The following is an 18,326-nucleotide window of genomic DNA, read 5'->3' as shown; positions in this document are numbered from 1 at the left end:
CATATAGCATTGGGGTCTTGTTAGGTTTGCTAAGTACTACTACCTTCGCTTCCGTCATAGACTGGGTTACTGAGCCATTATGCAACATTGGTGAAGAGGTGGGCCAGCTTGAACTTAGTAGTTAGTTGAATTTTTGGTAGAAGCATGCCGGGAACCTGTCTGGGGCTGGTTCTTTGTTCCTCAGCAATCTTTTGATTGCCTCTTCAACCTATTCCTTGGTGATTTCCTCCTCTAGGCTCTCCCTGTCAGGAGTAGCCAGCTTGCACAATTGAACCTTCCCTAAATATTGCTTGACTGCCTGTTGTCTGGATTGTCAGATTTGTGTATTGTCCCATAGAAGCCTTCAAATGAGCCTACTATTGTTTCAGTGTCTGTAATTATAGTTCCATCAGACCATCTCCTATCTAGTTCAGCCTGCTTCGGCTGCCTGGCTAGGAGCCTGCCTGCTCTGTTCGCATTTATGTAATAGCGTTGTCTCGTATTGAGAAGGGCCTGTTCCGCCTATCGTGAGCGAAGCAACTCCAGCTGGCCTCTTTTTTTTTATTTTTTTTTATTTATAAGTAGCATACCTACCTATAGCCCCCAAGGTCTCTTGTCTTTGGGTTTCTAGATCTACCTCCAAGGCTAACGTCGGTTTCCACTTTTGGGCTTGGATCGTTATAATCTCTCTCCGCCTCCCAGATCCCCTCTTGCAATGTTCCCTGGTTATCGTTGTCTGTGAAATACGTGTTTATCCGGTCTACTAAGCATTTCACCATTATTTCATCCGCTAGGATTCCCCGGGGAAAAGACCAGACGCACAGCCCCCTATGCGGCACCATCTCTTTATCTGAACTGTCAGTGGTACATGGTCCGATAGCGATATGGCTCCAGTGTTTATCCCATCTAACTCCCCTAAGGGAGGCACTGATACCCAGATATAGTTGATCCTGGTTAGGGTCTGATGAACGTGAGTAAAGCAAGTGAAACCGCATTTCCCCCCGCTCTTCCCTCGCCATGCATCTTTGAGTGCTAGGTTATTGAAAGCTTCCTTCAGGGTTTTAGTAGGAGGGCTTCATATGTGGCTGTTCCCTGAGCTTCTCTCTGCTAGGGGGTCCCACGGCAGATCAAAGTCCCCAGTGAGGACAATGTCACCTGTTGCAAAGGTTTCTAGTTTCAGTAACATAAAAAAACCTTCCTGTCCTGTATTTGGTGCATATACTGTCGCCACGGTCATTCTCTTGAATACCAACTGCACCTGTACAAATAAGAACCTCCCCTGTTTGTCTTCAAATGTACGTATTGCCTTTGCTTGGAATGAGTTTCTGAAGCCTATCGGTACCCCAGCCGTTATTCCCTGAGCATTCGCTTGGTAAAGGAGCGTGTAATGCTGGAAACGGGGGACATGTTTGTCTGCCTTTTTAATATGGGTCTCCTGGAGCATTACGATGTCTGCTCGGTGTCTATTCAGTTGTCTGTCCCACTTTTTTAGCTTGCTAGGGGAGTTCAGTCCCTGTATATTATGGGATAGGATTGTGAAAGCCATTTTTTGTATTTGGGTCCAACCCCTTCTCCCCCGGCCCTGGGAAGCCTTGACTACATTGTCAATGTATTCTGCTCATGTAAGACTTCACCACCCTGATCTCACCTCCCCTCCCCCCTTTTCTACATGCATTTTTTCCCCCCTCCTCTGCTTAACCTCTAATAACTTTAACTCCCCCCCCAACCCCCTGCCCTCCCATTCCCCGTTCAGGGCCAGTGTTCCCTTGAACTTCCCCAGATACTATCCTGAGGCTTTGGTCCTGGTATAACCCCAGGTACATCTTTTGTGGGGGCAAACTACACCCTTTGCTAGATTCCATGATGCATCTCCACCTTCTCGCCTTCCATCCAGGCTGTTTTACTTCGCTCCCCTTATCTTAGCGGTAGCAGGTTGTGTTCCGGGAGCTTAGCATGAGTGGCCTTTGTTTTGATATAATGTACTCTGGGACACTGGTAGACTGTCATTTGTCCCTCCTGTCTTAGGTGGTGGGCCCCCTCAGTTTAACATTACTGATGCCTCTCTTCCTTCGGGCATCAGTCCACTCCCAGGGCTTGCTGCCCCCAGTATGGGACGTTGGTCTGGATGGTCACAGCTGGCTCCGGTCACCCTCTTCCAAGTTCATTATCGACAGGCCCACTTCACATGTCGTGATTCGCTGCTATCTTCCTTAACACATCACGAGGAGCCTGAATGGGAATATCCATTCTGTAAGCTATGTTATTAGCAATTAAAGCTCTAGTTACTGGGCCCATAGCCTTCCTCTTCTGTAGGGTCGATAAAGCTAAGTCTTGGTAGATATGGATTTGAGCTCTGTTGATTTTAACTCCTGGGTGGTTCCTTGCTGCACAGTATATGCCCTCCTTCATTGTATAGGAGGAGAGGGCCGCCAAGACATCTCTTGGACTTGAGCCCGGGTCTCGCCTCTTCGGGCCCACCCTATGAACCCGGTCTATCCTCGCATCCTTTGGTAGCGTTTCTGTTAAAAGGCTTCCGAAACATTGTTGTATAGGGTCCTTCAGGTATTTGTTGAGGATGGATTCGCTCAAACCCTTTGCGGGAACGATTCTCCAGGTCTTCTGCCTTCAGTTCGAGGTTGTGGGTGACCCTAGCTACTTGTTCCAGAAGGTTGCTATTTTGCCTCGCCGCCTCAGTCACTTCTGACAGCCCCCGTTGATTAGTGTTTACTGTGGCGCCCAGGTCATTCACCTCCTTCCTGACTTCTTGTAGAGAGGCCTGCAGCTGCTCTTTCATCTTGGTGAGCTGATTCTGGAAGGAGTTCACCATTCTATCCTCCATGCCTCTTGGGCACTCCTGTAAATCTTCTTTGTTCAGGGCCATGCTGTTACGTTCACTCCCTTTGGGTCCCCCCCTCACCTGGGTGCCCGAGCTTGCAGCCGAAGCTTCATCCGATTGTTGATGCCAACACCTTTCCAGTAGTCCGGGTCAGGCATCCCATTAGGTTTGACTGAGGTCGTCCTCCCCTGGCATCTGTAGGGTTGTTGGGAAGAGGAGGGGCAGGGACGGCCCCGGTCATTTTCTTTTAGTGTGGCAGCGCCGTGGTTTGCCTTAACGGTACAACCTGGGCCACCTCAATAATTTTTCTTTATTGCCATGTTGTAGTGGCTCGTCTTGAGGTTCTGACTTTTCCCTTCTGCTGGGTTCCCTCCAATTCTGGTCCTGCAGTGGCTGCAGGGGTTCCCGGTGCTTGTCTGTAATGAGTTCCTTTGTGTTTGTGACCTATCCCACCAGTGCAGTCCACTCTCAGTAGTTGTAATGGTTCCCACCACGGTTCCTGAGGAGCCCAACAGGAGTGCTTGCTATAATTATTTTGGGAGCACGGTGGCCAGTAGTCTTCTATGCCTCTTGGGGAGTAGGGATCTCTATGGAATCTTCGTGGGCAAATTGCTGTTGACTATGTGGGGGAAGGAAGCGGGAGGAGAATTTTTTTAAATATTTTATTTTTGGGAGGGGTCAACCTCCAGGTCAGCCCCACAGAATGCTCTTGTTTTCAGCAGCGATCCAACCTTGTACCTTCTGCACCTGCGGGTCTGCTGCTAAGAGGTGTGGGGGGGGGGGCGGCGGGCTTGCTCCTTGCCCAGTCCTCCGAACAGTGACGGCCAGCTCCTCTATTTGTCCGGCCAGGATGAGGCGCCTCAGGCAGACCGCCTCCCAGTGAGCCCACGAGCTGGCTGTTCTTTTCTGTGTACACGGGACCCAGTGCACCTCAGCTGCCTCACACCTCTCCTGTGCCTCTCCTTACGGGCACCTGCGGTCCGGAGGGCTCATTCCTCCGGCTCCGCTGCTGTGCAACGCTCCACAGGGGGACTGGGGGAGGTGAGGGGGGGGACAGGGAGGTATGCTCTCAGTCCTCATGTCTCCTCATGCGGTCTCACCCCTGCAGCCTCTCTGCCCCTCATACAGGGAGGCACATAGCCTCACTGTTGCTGGATTTGGGTGGGGGCGATGTCCACCGGGAGCTCCTCTTCTCTTCCACGGTTATCTCGTAGGCCAGCTGCAGTAGGCCCGGTTGGAGGATAAGATGGTACGTCCTTGCACATCGGCAGCCATCTTGGAATCCTATGAGAAATTCTTGGCTCAAATGCTGATGGGGGAAAAAATGGCTGCAGGAGGCTTCTTATACAAAATACAACCTGGAAGCCAGTCCAAACACATAAATGGAAAGGATCACCATTCAAACGGCCAGTAGTAGTCCAATCAGGGGAAACTATTCATTTCACACATGCTCCACACCCAGACTCTGGCTCCATGGTTGTGGAATGGGACCAGACTGTCCCACCCCCTACGTGTGGGGAGGGAAGGAAGGAGGGAGAGAGATGCACGCACGCACACTTAGATACTTAAACACTTTCACTGGCAGGTGCCTGACCTATTTCCTTGTAAAGCAGGACAAACTACAATGTGGCCAAAGAACTAAACAATCGAACATTTTGTGGCACAGCCATTGTAGGGCAAACCACGTTTCATAGCCATATGCAGTAAACTGGACTGTGCACACTAAAAATAATGTAAACATGTATCTGGTGCCACCAGCTTGTCTTTAGGCACATATAAAGGTAACCACAAATCCCAATGGTAAAAAGTTAAGGTGCTACAAAAGTATCCCCATTGCACTGCATTGTAAGATGCTGTGTGCAGTGTTAGAGGTCTGAACGACTGATCACTTTACCCATAATAAATTAGCAAAGGGCAAGGTAAGTGAAGCTGAAGGCTTTACTTCGCTACAAGTCAGACCAGGTTAAAATTAAAAAAAAAAAAAATTAAAAAGAATACAGGTTCATAGAAACTATGGAAGGAAAGTTGCTTAAAGGGAAACTTTCCTAATGCACTCCAGCATGAAATTTCTCATTAAACAAAAGCAGTTTGCCGTGGTGAAAACTGGAATCTTGCGGACTAGTGCCAGATGTACATTGCATGGTCCTCCTTCATCTTCACAAGGGGCTCTGTGGATCAGGGATTCTCACAAGGTAGATGTGGTTCTGGGTGTTCTCGAGTCCCTCAGCACATCACATTCCACTGTACATCATTAAATCTGGAGTATATGCCATGTCCCCTTATGCCACAATCATGGGCAAGAAAAGATTAAGTGCAGTCTTTGCTTTCCACAATGTTTCTGTAGGTCATGCCAAACCATTACAGTAGAGGATTGATCCATTTACCACAAAAAGGCACCCATCTCTCACCACTGCATTCCTTGGCCCAGGAGAAACTCCCATTTCCTTTGCTTTGAGACATAAACTGAGACCTCGCCAAGATATTGTGCATGTCACACAGACACACAAACAAGACTAAACCAACTCTTAAACCAGAACGAAGTTGCACCACCAATCAGGTGCTGTATTGCTTAACCAGGCCAATCAAGATCTACATAAGGCCTTAGTTTGCTGCAAAGAGTAGCACATGCCAGGCTGCAAATGAGAGCAAGAGTACTAGCTGACTTGAAGGGCTGTAGCTCAGACCGTGGTAGAAACCAGAGACCCGTAAGGAAAGTCAAGAACTGTGAAGGGATGCAAGCTTTAACCGAGTCTCAGGGCAGAATTAAACTTTTGGGTTTCTGTCTCCCAAACTTGTAGGTCCCCAATGTGCTGCTCATATTTGCCCATATGTCTAGCAGGGCAGGGGTGCTATTTGAGCAGCTCATTTTGGTTCTAGGGTGACTTGCCCTGAAAGTGTGTTGTGGAGTAGCATGATGGCAGCTATAATTTTAGTTTTGGCTACACCAGGGTTGTTACTTGCACATATGTAATAGCCATTGAGAAACGAATGCATTTAAGCCCTGTTCATGGCTGTTTTTGTTTTGTGCCATCCCTGGTATGTTGGCATGGCCAAAATGGCAGTTATGCTGACGTGGGCTCATCCTGTGTCCACAGTCGCCCTTTGTGGTTTAAACCCGATTTCCTGATCTACATCCAGTGTGGATGTACATCCCTGTGAATTCCTCAGATGGTTTCCTGATATTTCCTTTGTGTTTTTTTTCTTTTTTTAAACTCCATACTGCTGGAATATGGGCTGGTTGTGGCTTGGCTGTTATGGCTGGTTTGGCGTTTGCTCCTTTGTCCTTTAGTCATACTCCTACTGTGCTGGTAGAATCACATCCAGGGCTCTTCTGTTGCTTCAACAGTCCTTGTTACTGAGTTTCTTTTTGTATATTTTGGTGGACATCCTGTTTTTCTAGTCCGGATTTGTCTTGTTGCACCACTCAACAGGACAATGGGAAAACATCCCTATCAAAGTGGCAGCAGCGACTGAAAATCGTTATACTGACTATAGGTATAACCTTAAGCACCATTGCTTTCTAGGAGAGTACTTTGAAATACTTCACAAACACCTGCTAAGTGTCTAAATTCTAGCAACTTTAACGTTGCTGAAGTATGTTTCTAGGATAGAATTTGTACTTTAATTCATGCTCTTGTTTTTTGTTGTACTTTACATCAAGCCCATGATCTCTTTAGTGTCATCCTGTTTTTCCTTGTTACTAAGAGTGCACTTTAGATGTTTGTGTGAAACCTTTGCAGGTCCATTAAGGTTGCCTTCCCAATTTGCTACCCCAGTAGTGGTTCTGAAAACCCCCTTCCAACTTATTTAGAATCTAGCCCCGAAACACCCAGATACCTTATATCCCTCTACCCACCCCCCATATTTTTCGTTGGTTTTTTTTTGGTAAAAAATCTGCAGCAAAAAATGCAGCGAAAAATAAAAAAAGCGATGAAAGGATGACGTTCCCTGAAAAACATTCCAAGACCTGTGAATTGCAGCCTGCAAAAACTGTAAGCAAGGGGGATTAAATACTTGTTGGTTGGAAAGTGTTCAAGGGAAAACTATGAATACTTGTTTGTGGCTGTGGGTCAAGAAATACGCTGAGCACGGTATTGCTGATATTTAAGTTGAGCTGGGTGCTAGAACCCTAAGACTGTGAAGTAGACTAGGGATTCCTGAAGGCACTGGAGGTCCCCTTACACCACTTTGAGTACATCCACCATAACACTGTTTTGACAGAAAATGTCTCCCTCTAGAGTTTACGAAACCCCTAGTTCCTATAGGCATTTTACCCATCCATAGTGGTGGTGTATAAAATAAAGCGGTTGACTGCACTTTTGGCTTGTCCGTTATGACATGGTCATATAATGTGACCCTGTTAGGGGTTCCAGGGATCCCTCTCAACCTGGGAAAGACTGCCTGCTAGGGTACAGTGAGCACTACTTTGACCCCGGGGTTGGTGTGGGAGGTCACAGGGGCCCCAGCCCCTGACTCTCCAGAATGCTTTAACATATTTAAGGACATTGCTACCACTGTCCCTACCACAATGCCTGCAGACCTCTTCATGGCCAGGTCTTTTTTTCATCTTTTCAGAACCGTAACTCCGAGAATGCACCTGGCCACAGGGAGAAAGCAGCTGGAACCCGAGAAATTGAATTATGGCTGGAGGGAGAAAGGACTGGAATGTTGCCTTGCCGAAAAGGAGACATCACATACCAAATCACAAACCCCAGACAGACCCCAGCAGAATGGGAAGAAAAAAAGACTATACATGGAAAGAGACTGCAGGACAAAGTGGGATGGGTGGTGATGTGATGTGGAAATCATTCCCAAACACAGTTGGAAGGAAAACTCATCAAAGCTGGAAGAGTTTCCTAAGAAAAAAGCATTTTGAACCAATGGCTATCACATGGAGAGACTAAAAAAGGGGCATGTCCAACTGCCTTTTATAAAGGTTTCCAGGGAAACTCCCAATGGGGGGTAGCTTAGCCAGAAATAGGCATGCGACAGAGGGCCAATTGGAGCCAGGTGGAACTCCAGAAGAGAGTAGGCTGAGCTATAAAAGTCTGCCCAGTTCAGGAGCAGAAAGGTGTATGGGTGAGGTCAGGAATGGAGTAGGTGGCGAAGAGTTCTGATGAGACTGGGCTTTCTGTGAGAGTGTAGGTAAGGCGTTTAGTGGGAGAGTGGGACTTAATGAGTTGTGTGTGAGTAATCGAGTGGCTGCAGGAAGGTTGGAGAGAAAAGGGAGGAGACGAAGTTAAAAGAAGGTTGTAAATGTTGGGATGAACGTATAGCTCCCATGCCCTCCTAAACAATTCAGGCTCAGCAAAATCTATTGGCGCATGAGAGCATGAAGGTGCACAGCCGCAAGGGTGGGGAGTGGAGAGCGCTAGTGGGAACCACAAATGCATTCATTTTGAAGAATTCATAGAAGTGTAGGCTGGCCCAGGTATAGGGCATGGGTGATATTGTGTAGCAGTAGTGAAAAACATTGTGTAACGATGAGGTAGACACAGGGCTGGGGTGCAGGAACTACTGAAGCCTCGCCATATTGGAAGTGTGATGTAGCAGTTTGTATTCCACATTGGCGGTGTAATAACACAGGCAATTAAGAGTTCAAATTATTCTCCCTTTCCCAGGCCCCACTAGTGAAGCTGAGAATATTTGCATCCACACCAAATAGATTATTTTTTAAATGTCTGCAGCTGTAGGCCTGCAAAGCCAGAATGGAATGTGAATGGCAGAGCAAGGTTAGGGCTGTGCCCGTCCTGAAGGACAAACCCATGGGAGTTTTGTTGGAGGTCTCTAGCTGCCAAAATGCTCGGTCTAGATTCGGGAAACTATTGCCCTCCAGAATAATGGCCATCCCATTTGGACTACGAGATGGCTGGAAAATAGAAGACATAAATCCTTCAGAATTGGGCAAATTAATGTGTTCCTCGATAGTTAAGGAGGTGCACCGTGGGTGGGTAACTAATAAGGGGGCCGGTAGGAGCCAAACACCCCGTGATTTGTGATACAAAGAGCAAGAGGTGATTGTAGAAGCAAAGAACCAAGCAACATGAGTTAGACAGATGGTTTATTGCTTATAAGGAAGACTGGGTAGTAGAGACCCCCAACCATCTCCACAGTGTAACATCAACTGACTGGTTAGTCGAGCTATAACATTCTATAAGCAATGCTCCAGAACTTACATGTCATAGCATCATGTCATAGCATCACTCACCAGAGTTCCACTCAGCACAATAATAGAAGACTATGCTAAGACATCACCATAACACCCCCCACCCTTATCGAAAAATAAATAAATAAATAATTTACAGATCTATTTTAAATGATGCACAAAAAATAATATATTGAAAACTTGAAAGATAATATATATGCATTTCATCTCCTCACCTTGGCTATTCTTGATAAATTCCACACCTGTCCACTTTCAAATTTAACAGCACCCTCAAAAACTTGAGCAACCCTAACTGGATCGAATACAGAGGATCACCTTTCTTTGCAATAACAACTTTTCTTATTCTGACCAGATCACCAACTTTAACAACCGTCCTTCTTGGAAACTTCTCGTTAATTTTCTTGACCCATTTTCTCTTTCGCTCATCATTCTTCTTTTTACTTCATCTACCACCTTATCAGTTCCTCTCGCCCGACCTAACCAAGCTGGAGACAATAGTGTTGCCCCTGCGGCCTCTCATTAACTCAAATGGGCTAACCCCTGTTTCAGTATTAGGAGCCATCCGCAAAGCATACATTCGGTCCTTGACCGCAACCTTCCTGTCCAAACCACATGCACTTGCCCCCCTAAAACCCTCCATTATACAGCGGTTAACCATCTCAATCATACCATTGGCTTGAGGGTAATGTAGTGGCGTCTTTTTAGGTTTAATACCACACTTGTACATGTACTCCTGAAAGATGCCCCCCGTGAACTGTGGACCATTATCTGTCAACGTGCTCCTAGGTAACCCTTCCCTCTCAAATATTTCTTCCAAAAATGCCACTATAGACTGTCCTGTGACATCCCTCTTTATTTTTAACTCTGTCCATCGTGAGAACATATCCACCAAAGCCAGCACAAATCTACCACGACCACCACCCATATCTACCGGGCCTAAGACATCCATGGCCAGATCCTGCCAGACACCCTTTGGACTTTTGACTACTCTTAACGGCTGCACCACCGCAGAAATGTTCTTCCCAGACTTTACACAATCTACACATCCACCAACTGTCTTCTCAAACTCACGGTCTAAACCCAGCCACCAATAATCAGCCTTAATTACTTCTTTGGTTTTATATGTCCTAATATGACCCTTATGCGCAATGGCAATAAGACTTCTCCTTAGACAAGCAGGGACCACAAGTCTGTCCCACCGATATATCAAACCGTCCTTCACCGAGAAGTTCGAATCTCACCTCCCACAAAGCCCTTTCTTCACCGGATAATAACCTCTTCTCGGGCCACCCCTCTCTAATGAAATTTATTATGCGCCTCCACATTTCATCTGATGTCAATGCTCTAACCCACTCTTCTTTGTGAATTACACCTTCCACAGTGGCAAACACCATATACTCGAATTCTTTAGACGGTCTTCCATCATCCTCATCTTCAACTCTTATTCTCGACGCATGATCAGCCTGCACATTGTTTTTACCCGCCACAACCTCAATACTGAACTTGTGGCATTGTAATCTGGTCACCCAACAAGCAACTCTTCTAGAAACTCTGTCCAAACCTTTACTTTCAAAAATGGCTTTCAATGGCTTATGATCTGTTCTCTCAATATAAAATCCTGACCCCACACAGAGTTTTTAGTTTTTCTATCCCCCCAATGACACGCCAATGCCTCTTTTTCTAAGACAGAGTAATTTAGTTTGGGACCCCATAACATTCGGGAAGCATGCAACACCACCGATTCTGCTACATCAATTCCTACTTGCGACATCACCACTCCAATGCCGGTTTCACTCGCATCCACTGACAATATAGTCTTTTTTCTAGTGTCGTACATGGCTAGGGGTTTGACCATGTCGATTTTGGACTTAATCTCATTAAATTCTCTTTCGCACTCTCTGTCCCAAACAAATTCCACCCCTTTCCTCAATAATGCCCTCAGTGCGGTAACACTGTCAGCATAACTTTCTATGAAACGGTGGTAGAATTCTATTGTCCCCAAAAATGATCGAAGTTCTGCCTTATTCTTTGGAGACCTCATTCTCTTTATTCCATCTACTAGCTCTCTCTACGGCTTCAGCCCTTCCTCACTCAGATATTTCATGCCCTAAATAGTCCATCAGCCGATTGGAAAAAACACATTTCTCACTTCGCAAAGTAATACTGCGTACTCTGAACATTTCTAAAACCATCTCCACTTTCCTTCTTAATTCCTCTTCAATTCTTCCACAAATTAACACATCATCTTGGAAACACCAGACATTTGTAACACCCCTGAATAATCAGTCAATGACTTTTTGGAAAACAGAGGAAGCCGATATTAATTCGAATGGCATGCGCCTAAACTGATAGATACCTTCATATGTAATAAAGGCCGTCAGCTTTCGTGACTCAACATCTAAGTTAATTTGATGATGGGCACTGGCCATATCTAATTTGGCAAAGTATTTGGCATTCCCGATTCTGCTTAAAAGTTCTCCCATGTTGGGGAGTGGATGTCGTTCGGCTACCACACAACGGTTCAATTCTCTCAAGTCAATACATACTCTCAAATCCCCACCAGGCTTTTTAACCACAACGACAGGAGAAATCCATTCAGCAGCCTTGGCTGGTTCAATAATACCAGCTTTCTCCAATTTCTCCAACTCCATTCTCACAGCATTACGCATTGACACCGGCAATGGTCTAAGTTTTGGCGCCACGGGCGTGCAACCATCCTTCAAGACAATTTTATGGACCATCCCTTTGAGGCAACCAACACCCTTGTTGAAAACATCAGGATATTTGGCAATTAAACCCATGGAACTGTCATCTAAACCGCTACTCACCGACACTTTCTCCACATTTAACACCTGTTCCTTGCTATTTGGATCTAGCTTAATACATAATCCCCTTTGCTCCTTCCATCCTAATAATGTCTCACCCTTCTTGGTGATATACAATTTTCCATACGTAACTCTATCCTTAAATTTGAAAATTGCAGAACATCCTAATACATCGATTTTCCCACCATTATAGCCCCCAGGCGTCTTGTCCGACGGGCTTGTATCATCCATCCTACCACCCAGAACATTCTCAAAAACAGCCTTAGACATCAAAGTGATTTTGGAGCAAGAGTCTGCAAGCATTTTGACCTGACATCCATTCACTTCAATCCAGGCAGAAGGGTGATCACACTCATCAACTTCAGAACATTTAACCATGTTTACAGTAACAATTTCGTTTTCTGAACCCTCACAATCCTCTGATGATGGATCATCAGCCTCTTCAACAAACATAATACTCCTACCAGCGCCAATATTGTAATTAGTACAGCAATTCTCAAAATGCCCCCATCTTTTACAAATGTTGCAGTTCGCCCTTCTCGCAGGACAGATCGGAGAGGTAGATAGGTGACGGGCACTCCCACAACAAAAACCCAGTCGTTCCCCTCTCCTTTTTCCCCCTGGAATATTTTCTCTTTGGGTAAACTTATTTGCTGTCTGGACTGCGTTTCCACCACGTTTGGACGTTTTGCGTTTCTGTTTTCTTTGGTCTTTGACAGCATCCCTCTTTTTGTCACCCACTTTTAGAACTTCAACCTGTTGAACAACTTTGGATTCTTTTGTGGTTAACTTCGCCACACATTGCAAAGTATGTTCAATTCTTTTTGCAATAGCGACAACTTCATCAAGGCAAGGGTCGTCTTTTAGCCAAACTTCTTCCCGAATCTTGTCATTAGAACAGTGCAGCATGAACTGATCACTAATATGTTCATCTAAACTTTCACCAAATTTGCAGTTCAATGATAAATGTCTCAGGGCAGTAATGCATTCTTGCACCGTCTCACCCTCATGCTGCGTTCTCATGCCGAAATGATAGCGTTCTAACACAGCACTTATTTTTGCCTCGAAATGTTGGTCTAGTTTTGCCAATGCTGCAACAAACTCATTCATAACCCAGAAGATGCATGAGCATAGATACCTTCCTTTCTACTGACATACCATTGCCACAGGTGGCTTTCACATAATGTAGGAAACCTCTCTTCCAGGGCCCCCATTTAATTCTCGGAGGGCCAGGAGATGGTAGGAACATTTGGGGTCCCGGAATTCCAGACAAAGCCATCCTGTCTGCAAAACTTCCAAAAGCCGCGCACAAATCCACAGAGCAATGAAGTCTCTGTACTTGATGCTCACCTCAGTTATAACTCCATAAGCAAGTCCAGAATTCGTTTGGACAACAATATTTTGATACACAACGGCTATCCCACGTTGCCGCCTTCCACAAGTGGCCCTGAGCGGACACAAGCAATGTAATACAATTTCCCGACCTTCCTTCCGCACACGTGACGTGGCACGTGATTACTCACAGGCTCAACAACGAGGTCCTTCCTTCGTGCTCGCCGCACACCTTCTTCCCGAAAATGACTCCGATGAAGCAGAAGAACTGGCACTCACACCCCACTCGCACGCGGATTGCGTGTGGGGACGCTGCAACGAAAGCGATTCGGGGCGATCTGTGAATCTCGCCAAGCCACCGCCAGAAAAGGGAGACGCCAGCCCGAATCCACACTCCGAATACCACCAGGTAGACACAGATGAGTGCAGGAGCGACTCTCCTCATACGGGTGGTGCGAGGAGTGGGGCAGCTTCTCCTCAGCAGGCCTCGCGGTTGTGGGTCTCAAATAAAAATCTGCTGCAGTCGTCGCTCCGTTGATAGACGGTACCACAGCAATCCCATCCTCGTCGCCAAATGTAGAAGCAAAGAACCAAGCAACATGAGTTAGACAGATGGTTTATTGCTTAAAAGGAACACTGGGTAGTAGAGACCCCCAACCATCTCCACAGTGTAACATCAACTGACTAGTTAGTCAAGCAATAACATTCTATAAGCAATGCTCCAGAACTTACATGTCATAGCATCACTCACCAGAGTTCCACTCAGCACAATAATAGAAGACTATGCTAAGACATCACCATAACAGTGATGCCAACAAATCTAGTCCAGAGCTGGGGAGGCGTGGTTGGGCACCCATGTGTCTGGTATCAAGAGAAGCACACTATTATTTCAAGGGGCCAATTTGATCTCCGAATTGTCCACGGAGTTCATGGTAATGATCAGGTGCACACCATGGGACTAGGCCAATGGGGCGGGAATAACATTTCAGATAATTTGCCAATCCAGGCAGGATGTAAGTGTGTGTTTGGGAGTTGTTCAGAAGGAAGGAAGGAGGGAGAAGGAAAAGGCAAAACATTAGAAGAGAGTAGAGAGGTATGATGGGAGAAAGTAGTGTTGGGGAGGCGAGAGTAGAGAGGGTGTGGTAAGAACAGGACACAGACTGGAGAGAGTGGAGAGAGGGGAACCGAATAGGGTGGAAAGGTGAGACCAGTTGGAGGTCTGAGATAGGCAGAGTGGTAAAGATCAGGAAAAGGAGTGTAACGAGAGTAAGTGATACTGATAAGCAGGGGGTGTGAGAAAAGTGAGGAGAATCTTTGGGTGCCACTGTTGAAAGGAAAGAGATGGAACCATCGGGCAAATCCCTTCATTTCCCTTGAAGCCCCTGTGAGTGAGAGGTAGAGAAAAGGCCACAACCTTTAGGCCTCCCCTTAGTGTAAGGGACCGACAATGCGGATCACCTGGCTATAGTGCACAGAGGTTGGAAAAACATTGGGGTGGATTTGGGAAGCCTGAGTTGGGATCGGAGTGAAGGCACACCCCTAAACGTGCACACCAGAAAACAATATAACCAGCTAGGCAAAAAGGCCCATGTAAGGATAACAAGTCTTATTTCTACAAAAATAGGTGCATCGGCAAATAACTCTGCTGCCGTGGAATGTTCTGCCGGAAAAGGATACAAGCAGAAACTTAAAAGGAGACACAGCGTCAGATTGTCATTATATACAGTGAAAATCCCTGTGGCTTGTTGGTGCGACCCTATACATGGTCGGCCTGCTCCATAGGGGATGCCAGGCCATTGGTCCTAGCCCAGTCCGTCCGTCTACCATCACGTGGGGTCTGCTGGGTTCATTGTCTCCAGGGAACAAAGGCCAAAGAAGCAATTGGCTACATTTGTGAATAGTGCTACTCTATCATTATACAATGCACCTGGCATAGAGGGAGTCTCGTGGTCACACTAACCCACACATACCTCACTCATCCCAATCGCGTCTTTTGGCTTCGTTCCTCTTTTTTGGACTCTAATTTATCCCTCCCTTTACCTCGCATTACAAATGGCATTATGAAATGAAAGTGGGATGATTCTGCTCTTAGATCTTTTATGGGTGATTGGTTTATGGTTGGTGGTCTGGGGTTAACTGGTATCTTGGAATTAAGGGTTCTTGGGACTGGGGCCGTAGTAGGTGCTATAACTCGTAGTTATCTGGGTGGGGGTCGGAGGCCTGCTCTGGCCTGTTTGTGATAACACGTACACCAAGGCGCCCAGTACACTTTCGTGGCCTTGCAGGGTACATTTTATTTCCATAGAACAAACTAATTACCAACAATTTTGGAACAAAGAAGAGTTTCTGTGGAAGTTAGCAGCGTGGGCCACTTTAATCGGCGTTTGGGCCTGTTCAGATTTCCCCTTCAGGCTTGCAGCCTGTGTCGAATTCACTAAATACTGCATGGCCATTCAGGCCCCTTGCTTCTGCTATGGCTATTTAATATCTGCACACTGCCGTCTACTTATATGCCTGCACTTTGTTTAAACGTCTAAATTGCGTTTCATTATTTGTGTGGGGACCTTTAGGAAGCCCCCCCCCCCCCCCCTCTTTGGCTATTATAGGTCTTGTGATGGGGTTCGCCTCACCCTGAAGCACCTATGGGGAGTGTTGGGGAGATGGGTTTGCTCCCTTCCTAACGGGAGTTCCCTTGGAGGTTGAGATTATAGGCAGGGACCACCCCTGGACTGAGAACTCCATTGAATTGGCAAATACCTGGTTCTTTTTCACTTAGAACTTGAAACTAGTACTGTTTTACATTTTGGAGCAAAGTGTCAATGTTCTGTTTATTCATCATCACACATCAGTCCCTTGTAAATTTGTTATTACATCATTCTCAGTACCCGGACCCAAGAATTTATAGTATTACCAACTGGGTCAAGGGAACATTTGCTGGCTTTGAGGAAACTGGATAAAAGGCTAGTCTTTTGGCTTGGAAGGTAGTCGACCACGAACGAAAGAACTGCAGGTCCGAATTGCCAAGTTCATCTCGACAGAGAAGCCCTTCAAGAACGACTCCTCCCTTGAGTTGGTGGGACCAATCCACTCGTCAGCCACCTGAATACCACTCTCGGAGCTGGTTGTATTTTCCTCAGAGTGCTGCAGGAAACCGAATAGCCAGGGAGAAGGAAACCAGTTGGTGTGCTTGACTACAGCTACCGGAATAGAAGATTTGCCTTTGCCAGCTTTTTGACCAGTCCCAGTGCAGTGCAGGAGCCGCCCGACGTCCTCCCTCTTTCCCCCACGACTGAGGCTCTGGAACGACGAGATCTGCAGGAACTGCCCGGAACAGAAGCCATCAGCTGCCTTTTTTTCTTCATTGTAAGGTACTGTGAAAACCCGACTAAGAGAACTTGCCTCTCACTGCGAAAGTGCTTGAAACTTTGGCAACTTGCAGGCCTAGTCAGCTTGTGACCCAACATATGAATCTTTCTTTTACAAACTACTTCTGAGAACTTTGGCAAAGACTTTTCTGTTTAACTTCCAGAACTGCTATATCCTATACAAGACTTTAGCCCATTGACTTTGGCCTAAACTATTGCATTGAATCAACTCCTCTGGAGAACTCCAACTATTTGCACTGTTTTAGAGTTTACTGTAATATTTATTTTATTAACCTATGCCTTTTTGCTCCTACTTGAAATGCTCTAAATGCCATTTTGCTCCTCCTTCAAAGTGGTTTAAATGCTTCAGAACCTGACATTGTGAAGTACTGAAGTATATTTTTGTGTGATATAGATTGCCTCCTTCTAGTGAATGTTTTATAAATGACTGTGAAATAAATTAAGAAGTGTTTTACCAAGAAACCCTGAGTATAAGAGTCTATTTGAATACTTGTAACTATAAACCTCTGTGTAACTCCCTTACAGCTCACATTCCCTCTTGAGATAAGCCTGGCTGCTCAGCAACGCTACCACAAAACTGTGTAGTACAGGCTTATAACAAAGGTTTGTTTTGCTTACACCTGTAGTCCCAGTTGTGTGTAGTGGTCCCAAAGGGTACTGCAAACAAACGTTGCCTAACACGCCACACTCGGATAGAATTGCGAATGTTAGCAAGTGCCACACTCGGATAGAAATGCGAACGTTAGCCTGCGTCACCTCTCTGCATACACAGCTCAAACTCTAACCATCAACCATAACCCTAAAGCACAGGAAACCACAAAGAATTCACTACACCGCAACAACAAAACAAACCACACATAGCTTCGCACAACAGCACACAACGGCTACCGACCGGAAAGCACCCCCAAGCTCAGCAAATGCTGTTGACCGAACTGAAGCTGCCAACAGCACATCACTGCTCTCTTGCACCTACCCCGCTAGTTCCCACTAACTCACCCTCCACCCCCTTTCCTTTTCAAATCTGCCAGAGCACCAGGGGATCACTCCTGTGTGGATAGTGCGCGGTACTAATATCCTTTAACATTAACATAGAGTGGAAACATATGATTATGCAACATGCGTGCTCCCTGTAAACGTGTCAAACATTACTCAAGCACATTACTTAAATTAAAATCAAAGATATACCTCAGAATATTTAAGAATACTTGCCATTATTGTGAACCAGAAAGTATTCGCTACATTAAGGACCACGCATTCGTCTTCTGTATATGCCAGTGCATCCTCCCTTGACACGCTATTTACTGCCAGCGTTTCCGTCGGTGTACCAATGTGAAAAGCCAGGGCCAGCTTTTAAACAGATACTCTTAATATTAGGTCTAATCTTCTTGTTTTAATAATAGCGAGGTCTGTTGTAGAATCGAGCACTGCAATTGTTCTTCCATAGTCAGCCCAGTAGTGCATGTTTAAATGGTGCCAATATTTGTACAGTAACGAATATAGCTATTGTTTAGTGCTCCGCCTGGCTTCCTGAAAACCAAAAAGTTGTTAAACTGATTTTAAAGGTTTTTCTACTGGATAGTTTAACAAAAATGTGTCCCGATGTTTTTCTGTCTTTTGGTTCAGTGTATGTCCCGACATATATAAAGCCCTGTTATTCTTTCTTTGAAGGCTGAAACGGGATGGTTTAGCCAGCGCTGCAGAAAGATCAATCACTCGAAGAGCACACTCTCCTTTCTAGTCCCTTCAGTCTTGCAGTTTACATTCTCAGATGATGGTAGGTACTTGGAAAACGAAAGATGGCA

General features: G+C 45.9%; 1 protein-coding gene across 1 annotated transcript in view; it reads left to right on the top strand.

The window, feature by feature from the left end:
- NUP155 (nucleoporin 155) overlaps positions 1 to 18,326 on the top strand; it is a 1,628,423-nt gene that overhangs the window by 153,516 nt on the left and 1,456,581 nt on the right. Inside the window, exon 7 of the mRNA XM_069627148.1 lies at positions 18,193 to 18,298. Coding sequence (XP_069483249.1) covers positions 18,193 to 18,298 — 106 coding nt within the window. The remainder of the gene's footprint in view (positions 1 to 18,192; positions 18,299 to 18,326) is intronic.

This window comes from Ambystoma mexicanum, chromosome 6p, assembly GCF_040938575.1.
Source record: "Ambystoma mexicanum isolate Mex_15411 chromosome 6p, UKY_AmexF1_1, whole genome shotgun sequence".
Taxonomy (NCBI): domain Eukaryota; kingdom Metazoa; phylum Chordata; class Amphibia; order Caudata; family Ambystomatidae; genus Ambystoma; species Ambystoma mexicanum.
This window is presented reverse-complemented; position numbering and strand designations above follow the sequence as displayed.